Source organism: Gossypium arboreum, chromosome 11, assembly GCF_025698485.1.
Source record: "Gossypium arboreum isolate Shixiya-1 chromosome 11, ASM2569848v2, whole genome shotgun sequence".
NCBI classification, from domain to species: domain Eukaryota; kingdom Viridiplantae; phylum Streptophyta; class Magnoliopsida; order Malvales; family Malvaceae; genus Gossypium; species Gossypium arboreum.
Window position 1 is genome coordinate 111,195,577 of NC_069080.1, and position 9,300 is coordinate 111,204,876.

General features: G+C 33.2%; 1 protein-coding gene across 1 annotated transcript; it reads right to left on the reverse strand.

Moving 5' to 3' along the window:
• On the reverse strand, nucleotides 1-8,082 carry LOC108467033 (probable UDP-N-acetylglucosamine--peptide N-acetylglucosaminyltransferase SEC). Its single transcript, XM_017767489.2, has 27 exons — nucleotides 7,642-8,082; nucleotides 7,136-7,281; nucleotides 6,954-7,052; nucleotides 6,793-6,843; nucleotides 6,563-6,679; nucleotides 6,327-6,383; nucleotides 5,723-5,842; nucleotides 5,477-5,539; nucleotides 5,293-5,371; nucleotides 4,772-4,881; nucleotides 4,617-4,670; nucleotides 4,464-4,531; nucleotides 4,278-4,380; nucleotides 3,968-4,170; nucleotides 3,293-3,389; nucleotides 2,861-2,932; nucleotides 2,643-2,719; nucleotides 2,355-2,556; nucleotides 2,068-2,235; nucleotides 1,709-1,819; nucleotides 1,546-1,632; nucleotides 1,316-1,443; nucleotides 1,154-1,236; nucleotides 940-1,045; nucleotides 708-854; nucleotides 472-592; nucleotides 1-383 (listed from the first exon to the last, which is right to left on the reverse strand). The coding sequence occupies exons 1-27, from the start codon at nucleotides 7,829-7,831 to the stop codon at nucleotides 270-272; spliced, it is 2,973 nt and encodes a 990-aa protein (XP_017622978.1). The 5' UTR covers nucleotides 7,832-8,082; the 3' UTR covers nucleotides 1-269.
• Nucleotides 8,083-9,300: the final 1,218 nt, after the last annotated feature.

The following is a 9,300-nucleotide window of genomic DNA, read 5'->3' on the forward strand; positions in this document are numbered from 1 at the left end:
TTTTTCTGAGGTCAATAAATCATGTAAAATACATGATCTTCTGTAACATTTGTTCAATCTCAATTCCAAAACCACATGAATAATCAGGTAAATAAAGTCTATGATAAAACCCGAAACTCATCTCAGTAAAATCACATTGCCACCTTTAAGAAGACGTAAATATCAGAAATATATCTCATTACCATTGTGAATAAACAATCTTTATTCCTAAGTAGGATTTCTGGTTCTTCTATATCCTCTTAATTTTTATCTACAATCCTCGTTTGTTCCTATCTATCATAAGGGAAATCAAAGTCATTTTCAGTGACTTTGAAGTGCTGGGGCTGCTGCCCTGAGCAATACAGATTCCACATTTTGAAGTATGACCTCTCCAGATTCCGCACCTGCCATGGTTTATAACCAAAATTTTTAAGCGTTTATAACAATATCTAATGCAGAAAATAATAACCTGCGACGTTAATTAAGCTTTACCCAGCGTGCTGTGTCGAAAAGAGGGCAAGTTAAACGAGCTGCCTTGAGTTTATTGGTAAGAGCCTGAAGCTTTGGCCTATTTAATGCCAACGAGACAGCCCTTTCTTCATATTCCTTCATACTGTAAAAAGCAGGAAGAAACTATCATAACATAAAGATTAAATAGGAAAACATATGACAGCGTATATATAGTATACACGCATACACACTCTCCAAGGACAATGTTAAAAACCTACCTGTTCACAATCATCTCCTCCCCCAAACCAGTAGCGAGACAAAGTGAACCAGCAACCCTTGTAGCCATTTTCTCAAGGGGTAGAGTCACCATAGGTAAACCAGCCCATAACACATCCGTGCCAGTAGTATGTGCATTGCATAAAGGGCTATGAAGAATAACAATGGAACCATCATTACTGAACTGCAGATCAAAATAAAATTGTTAAAGACAGCAGGGAAGAGAATACTTACGTGTCGAGACAGAGATCAGCTAAAGCACTGCGCCTGATATGTTCATGTTTCATTGCAACATCTGTGAAAATTATTTGCTCTGGCTGTACCCCTTGTGCAGCAGCATCTGAAATAAAGATCAACATCAATAAAAATAATAATAATAATAACAATAAAAAGAACTCAATATTATGAAGGCTTCGATCTTCAAAGAAAACATGAATGCAGAACCTACATGCTCGCAGTCTTGTTTCTCCAGCAGCTGGGAATCTGAGGAGCCAAAGTGCACTATTTGGTACACGCTTAAGAATATTACACCTGAATTATAGAAGAAGTGAGTGAAATGACAAAATATGAATATTACTTTCATTGAACTCGGTGGTCATCCTCATATTACCAAGTATTAAAGATTTCAGGATCCATTTTATACAATTGGTTGAAACATGCAAAAATGAATTTATCTTCAGGAAGACCATAGTCAGATCGCTTGTGCTGACAATGTGGATCCAACACATCACGATTTTTCTGCAAACATTAAAAGTTAAAAGAATCAGGCCTTCACTGTCATGAGATTCTACTCGCAGGGAATAGATTCTGTTTTATTACAATTTTTTTTAAAAAAATCACCTGCTTATAATCATTCACAAAGTAGCAATGAGGGAGATGGACCAGTTTCTCAGAATAAATATGTGCATAGCACAAAGGTGAAACAAACTGGAAGCAAAGAAATAGCAGGTTAGATAAAGAACATATACATCATTGAAGGTTTATGTGAAGCACCAGTTATTACCTCATCAGTGACCAAGTAATCAATGTAATCTGCCCCAGTAGTCCCAGGGAATCCCATATATGAAACCTGTATAGGTGCTGGCTGCATGGCAAAAATTTCATTCCTTGCACCCTGTATTATTGAGCAGCACAATCATTTCATATTAGAATTACATAAAAGTTGATACTGCAGAAATGTAAAAATATAAGACTTTAACCACCTTATATTATTAATAAGGTATCAACCCAAATAAATCAAAGAAAAAAAAAGAACTTAGGTTCATTTTTATTATCATTTCATAATATCACATCAATCAAAACAGCTAGACTCTGAAAATAAAATTAGGTTCCACAAAGGATGAGAAAATTGATCATATTAACCTTAGTATACCCATTCAGGTTGATAAGGATCTGTATTCCATCTTTGTTAATCATTTTAGCGATCATATCTGATGACATGGAAGAGACATCTATAAAATGCTCAGCTTCAGACTGGATACGCTGTCTCCATTCAGTGCCATCATTTTGACTCAAGGCATAGCAAAATACCTGCAAACACCATGTTTTCATGTCAATCATGGCCACAAACTTCTAGTATAATAAGATTACCCCCCAACCCCATCCCCTCCCCGCACCCCAAAAAAATAAAGAAAAAGAAAGAGAACAACCTCTACATTCTCTCTGTTGTGCATACCAAATACCGATCCCATGAGGTGTGACAAGGGGTGATTGCCGAAATCACTGCTTACATAACCAATCTTTAGCCTCTGATTTCCACAATCTTGCTTAATAGGAATTGGAGCAGGATGGTTGAAAGGAGGAAGAGCAAAACGAGATGCAATCAAAGAGCAATGAGCAGCATATTTACGGCTGCAAGAGAAGGGAAGAGATGTTACTGAAAAACTCTAGTTCACCGCAACAAAATTACATATGGTACTATGAAAAGAAGTTTATACCTTATATCAAGTGCAAGCATTGGATCAATGGGATATGCTATAGCATGGAAAGGTTGCACACTAGGAAGAACTGACATCTGAGATAAAGAAGTTTTCTGGTTAATTGCACTGAAAAAGGAAATACTAATTGAAGTAGTTTCCAATCTTAAAAACAATGGAAATGGAATAACATAAAATACTAGGAATACGAAAAAAGATTCATGCATATCAATACTCACATTAATCTGCCTTTGGATGATGCCCTCAACTTCAGTGAACATTTTATCCCGATCCTCCCAGCAGCACACACACTGAAAATATAAAATCAAATTAGATCAGCTGATCCCAATTCAATAGTTCTCTCTACAAAAGGCTGTAAATCCACTAAGTTACTTTGAAGTAAGATCAAGTTCCAAGGAAGCAATTCCCACAAGATAATTAATGAAGCAAGTTGCATAAGTCTTGGCCTTAATTCATTCAATGAGTGGTTACTCTTAAGAGTCAGGCATATACAAAGAATATGATCACTTAGAAAAGGTTGAATGCCTTGAAAGAAACAGCATGTCCACAAAATGCTTCCTACTACTACATAAAATGATATCCCCTGCATGTAAATGTAGTTTTTGTGTAGATATCAATTCCATAGCGCGTTGAACTTCAAGCCATAGTACCTGTAACGTATGTAGGAGGTTACAAGTAGCTTCAGGAAAATCTGGTCGAAGAAGCAATGCCTGCTGATAGCTTTTGACAGCAGCCTCCACATGTCCACTGTATTAAAATTTACAAGTAAACCAAATTCAGAATCAAAGAATTGCTAGTAAAAAGGCATTTCTTTAACCCCAATAGAAAGAATCATACATTATAAATCTAAATTGACAAGAGCAGGATGCATCAAATTTGTTTTTTCTCATTTTGGATGAAAATCAATCCACCACATTTCTGAGATATAATGGATAATCAATAAAAGCCTATATGATGAAGTATATTTTAGGATTTACTAATATTCAAAAAGTGCAATCAACTATACAAGGATGATGACTCACATTAAGTTTTATTGATATTCAACCCTTAGTGCAGGGAATGCAATAAACTAAAATGATAAAAATCTACACCAAACAAAGAATAAGAATCTAAACTAAAGCATCATTATTCATTAGCAAAGGGCAAGGGACAGAAAGCTCAAAGACATTGCTAAGAAGTTGGAAAAAATTTCCAAATGAAAACATTGTTTAAATTCAGGAAAACAAACACCTTTCTTCCCCAAGAGTCCCATAAGATGCTACTGATCCTTAAAAATGGATGCCAAGGAATGTGATCATTAAAAGAAATTATAGACAAAAATTTACCTATCCTTATAAGCAGAAGCCAGATTTGCATGGGCTTCAGCCATATTTGGCTGGATATTAATAGCACAAATATAATCTTGAATTGCTTCCCTCACTCTACCAATCTCCTTGTAAGTGTTACCCCTATTTACAAGTCCATCAGCTGCCAATGGATCAATCCGTAAAACCTCATTGTAACAAGTTATAGCTTCCATGTGATTTCCCTATGGTAAAAATAAAATACTCTATAAATAATAGAGCCAAAAGAAAGATGGAACTCTTTAACATAGCATCAAAAGAAAAAACAGAAAATCAAACACCAAAGAAAAACCTGTTGTTTATAGATTACAGCAAGGTTATTGAATGGAGCAGACAACCCTGTCGTCACAGTCAGTGTAGCCTTATAGTAAGAAGCAGCAGCACCAACCATGTTCCTAGAATTCCAAAATATCTGGTAAAAATACCATTCACCAAAAACTCATCAAAAGCTAAATTTTCATATTCAAGGATAGCGTACCATTCCATATATATGTTCCCTAAGTTGGTAAGTGCTTGCGGATGGTTGGGTTGCAATGTGAGACATTGCTTCACCAGCAATGAAAAATTGTAAGTTCAAAAGATCAATAACTGTAAATGAGAAAATAGAACTTAGATTACCAGAAAAACCTACATTATAGCATTGAATTGCCTCATCAACACGACCCACATCTTTCAATGCATTTCCCTTCAAGTCAATAATTAAAAACATATTCAAGTTAGCAAACTTAAAAAGCAAAAGCTTAGAATTAACTATAATGTTTACAATCTGACACAAAGAAAACCAACCAAATTGTTGTAAGCTTCCACAAATCTTTGATCATAGGCAATAGCTTGCTTATAATGGTGGATTGCCAAATCCAGCTGTCCTCGCTCATAGTATGTACTAGCCAGATTCCCTGCACCATCAATAACATAAATTAAAAAGAAAATCCTTTAACATATAATAAAAATTCTGATAGCCCTAAGCACAAAATCCATGACAACTATTGGGTCTTAGTAAGGTCTAGAAATCACTTTATAATGTTGGCTGAAATGCGATCTTCCTAAGACACAGTGACTTTGAGGTCAGTATGTGAGGAAGAGAAAACAAGAAATTAGAAAATGATAAGAGAAACCACTGCACAAAACAAATCATAGTTTCGAAGAAAAATAAAACAGGTATTGTTGACTTTAGTCATTTACTTAAATACAACAGGAGAAATAAAACATATATATCTGCAATCAAGCAGCCAGATGCAACTCATCTGAAGATTTCAACCTTCATAAAGAGAAAATATAGTTGACTAAGGTGAAGTAGCAGCACTTACCCAAAGCTACTGGATAGTTAGGCCGAGTCTGAACAGCTCGCTGATAACAGACAATAGCCTCCTGAGGCATTGCCAAAGCCTGGAAAGGCAAAAACAAGATATATTGTTTTTTCTCCGATACAGAAAGACCAGTCCATAGACTAGCAGTGACCCAGCATTACAAGCACAGGGCAAGAAGGCTTACCTTGTAAATATTCCCAAGATTTAAATAAGCCTCAGGAAACGCAGGTTTGAGTTTAACAGCTTCCTGCATTTGAAATTTACGAATATAAAATAGTTCTTAAAATTAAAAAAGGTGAAAAATTATATCTCACAGAAACTTCTCAAGAACGAAAGCACAGGGAAAAAGTCATATCCAAGCAAGCAGAACAATGAAAATTGCAGATAAAAACAACAAAAGAAACAATGATGGAAACAAGATTCAGCATACCTTGTAATACTGAAGGGCTCGATTTAAGTCACCTGAATCCATGAAAAGACCGGCAAGGTTTGACCATGCAATGGCAAAAGTTGGCTGTATCCGAAGAGCCTCAAGATAACAACTGTATGCCTGCACAAAATGTTAGATTCTGACAATTTCGAGTCTTTGTAGATGGAAGTTACAACAAGAGCAATCATCATCTGATCCCCTGGCCTGTAGAAAACAACTTGATATCTGTACAGAACTGTGATATCGAGACACAGTTCCACACATGAATTACTTCCATCAGTAACTTACCTGATAAAGAACACGAGAAAATCTAGATCTAGTAAGGATGTTTTCCCCTCACATTCTGTTTGGCAGGAAGGTAAGAATCTAGGCCAGGTTAATCCAGCAATGAATATACACCCTCACTGGACAAAAGATTAGACCACTTCCACCAAATATGGATAGAAGGAGGTCCAACCAAAATTCTAATTGCAGGTGTTCAACATTGGACTTGCAAAGGGCATGAATACATCAGTTAAATAATTCAGCCCAAGAATTCACATTTCTGCTACTACTTATGGAGTTGGTTATCAAATTGTAGAAACATTTAATCCTTGACACTTACTTCTTGAGCCAGACCTTGTGCCTTCATTAGATTTCCAAGGTTACTATGAGCATCCACCTGTAGGGCAATTAAAAGATATTGGTCATAAAATCTTATTGAAACTAGCCATGCCTCAGTTTTTAAGAAAGTAAAGGAACCAAAAAAAAGAAAGAAAATGAAATGCAGGACTTCCAGTTAATTTAAAAATTAGAGCATTTAATTGGATTAAAATAACATAAAACCAGATCAAAATATACCAATAGAGGATTTAATTGCAGAGCCTGACGGCAACACTGTGTGGCCTCATTAAATCTTCTTTTTCGCATGTAAGCACTAGCTAAATTTGACCATGCATCAGCAAAGTTAGGGCGAAGCTGCATCAATAAAAGTTTAACCAAAGATCAGCAAACAGACAAAAGATTTCAATAGCAAAGGAGGGAGACAATGCTTTAGGGGCAAAACTGAAGTTCCATAACCATATACAAACCTCAATTGCAATCATATAGTACCGAATGGCAACATCAACATCGCCTTTTTCCTACATATTAGAGCAAAAATAAACCTTCATCAGTTCTTCAAAAACCCCTAGCTCTTAAGATATAAATTTTACTTCAGCTGGAAAGGATTGATGTAAAGATTAATAAGTACCTTCCAAGCATTTGCCATGTTTCCATAACACTCGGCAAAACGAGGCTGAATTCGAAGGGCTTCTTCATTTTTGGCAATGCACATGTCGTAATCATGCAACTGAGGCATACACAATAGGATTATAAAACTACAAAATCAAAATCTTCTAAAAGAATAAGAGACAGAAAAGGCAACTTCTTAACCTGATAATAAATAGCACCCAAAAGAAGTAGATTATCAGTACGAAGCGGATTCTGGTCGTAAACAGCATTGCTATGATCCAATGCTTGTTTGTAGTTTCCAGATTTGTACAATTGATGAGCTAGAGCCAACTGCATATCTTCATCAACTGCATCAAAACCAAACCAACATCCGCACAAGCAATTAAAGAACATTATACCGATCAAAATTTCAATCATTTAATAATTTAAAATAAAAACTGTACAATAAACTCTTCCAAAAAGTCTTGATTGATTTTAGTTTTGAAGAATTATGAATACATATAATCGTGATACAAAAGAAACTATATATAATCGTAATACAAAAGAAACCCTAAAAATCTAAAACCTTAGGATAGTAAAAATCTAAAATCAAATATCGTTAAAAGAAAAGGAGAATCTAGCTGAAAAAGCACAATTTTAATTTAAATAAAAACTTTATAATCAAAAATCGAAAACCAGGGAAAAAAAGTAGAGAGAGAAAAGCGAACCTTCAAGTGAATCAGGTCCTCTATGAGGCACAATACCAAGGGAAGAAGCCGGCTCATGTTTCGCCCCATAAATGGAAGCTTTGCCGGAAGCCAGTGCCGGAGAGTCGGAAATAACATCAGTACGATCGACGACACTGCCTCCGTAGGTGGAAGCCCTAGAGATGGTCACTCCGTTGTTCAACGACAACATGTCCAATGTCCGTCATCAAAAATCCAATCATCAAAAAGAAGAGAAATCGAAATTTATGAGAAAGGAGAGCATGAGAGAGTTTTAGATGATGATTATTATCAGTATATAATGAAGAGATGAAATCTAAGCCGTACAAGAAAAGAAGAGAAACGTTAGGTGATATGGGCAAAAACAAAAACAAAGAAGATTCGGTTTGTTACTGACACGTATCTAGTTTTATGATTTGTTTTGGACCTTCCTTGATTGATTATCTTTTGACTTTTGCTGCCATTTTGCCCACTGGTCATGCCCATTGATTTTGTAATTTTCTACATTTTTCTTTTTTCTTTTTTTCTTTATAATTTCATTATTTTTGAGAAAATACTTAAAATTATTTATAGTTTTTCTAACCCATAAATAAAAGAATAATACAATTTTAACACACTTGAACCCACTTTTAAAATAAGTTAAAATTTTCGGCTTCTAGAAAAAATATTTTTGGGGCCATTTTTTATTTAAAAGAAATAATTTTTCTCTTAAAAACAACTTAATTAGGAATATTTTTCTTCCAAAAGCATTTTTGAGAAGAGTCCTAAGACTTAATCAATTTTTTAATTTAAAATAATAAACCATATAAATTTTCTTGTGAATATTGTAATTTTTGACTTTTTATTTAAATAACCCAAATAATTTAATTAAGTATTAAAATGACCCACTTTTTTAACTAAACACTAAAATGACTTGAAATCTACAGTAAAAGTTTGTGGAGCCAAATTATATAGCGCCACCAATTTACCACGTTAGCAAGGAGCATAAAAAAATTAATTTTTTTGGTAAAGCTATGTAAAATGGCGTTACCTGTATAAATACCATAAAAATAGGATAAGTTTTGGAAAAATAGAGGAATTCAAAATAATTTTCCATTTTTTGATGGAGCCAATTTAAATGGCGCCGACCTGACACCCTTCTCATTTTTTTTATACTTTTTTTATTTTTTTTTCTTTTGTATTTTTTTTATTTTTTAAGTTTTATATTTTTCTTATTTTATTTTGTTTATTTATTTTATTTATTTTTGTTAGTAATTTTAAAAATTTGAAATGTATAGATATTATTAAAATATATTTAATATTTTTAAAGATATTTAAACTTTTTAAAAGAATTTTATAAAATTTTATTTATAATTTTAAATGTTTAAATATTATTAAATATATATTTAACATTTAAAATAATATTTAAAATTTTAAAATAATTTCAAAAATATATTTTAAAATTTATAAGAAATAATTTCAAAAATTAAAAATATGTTTTTGAAATTATTTCATTTTGTTTAAAATATATTTTTAAAATATATTTAAAATTTAAAATTTAAAATTTAAAATTTAGAAAAATTAATTTCAAAAATATATTTTAAAATTTATAAGACATAATTTCAAAAATAATATTCAAAATTTAAAAATAATTTAAAATAATATTTAAAATTTTAAAAAATA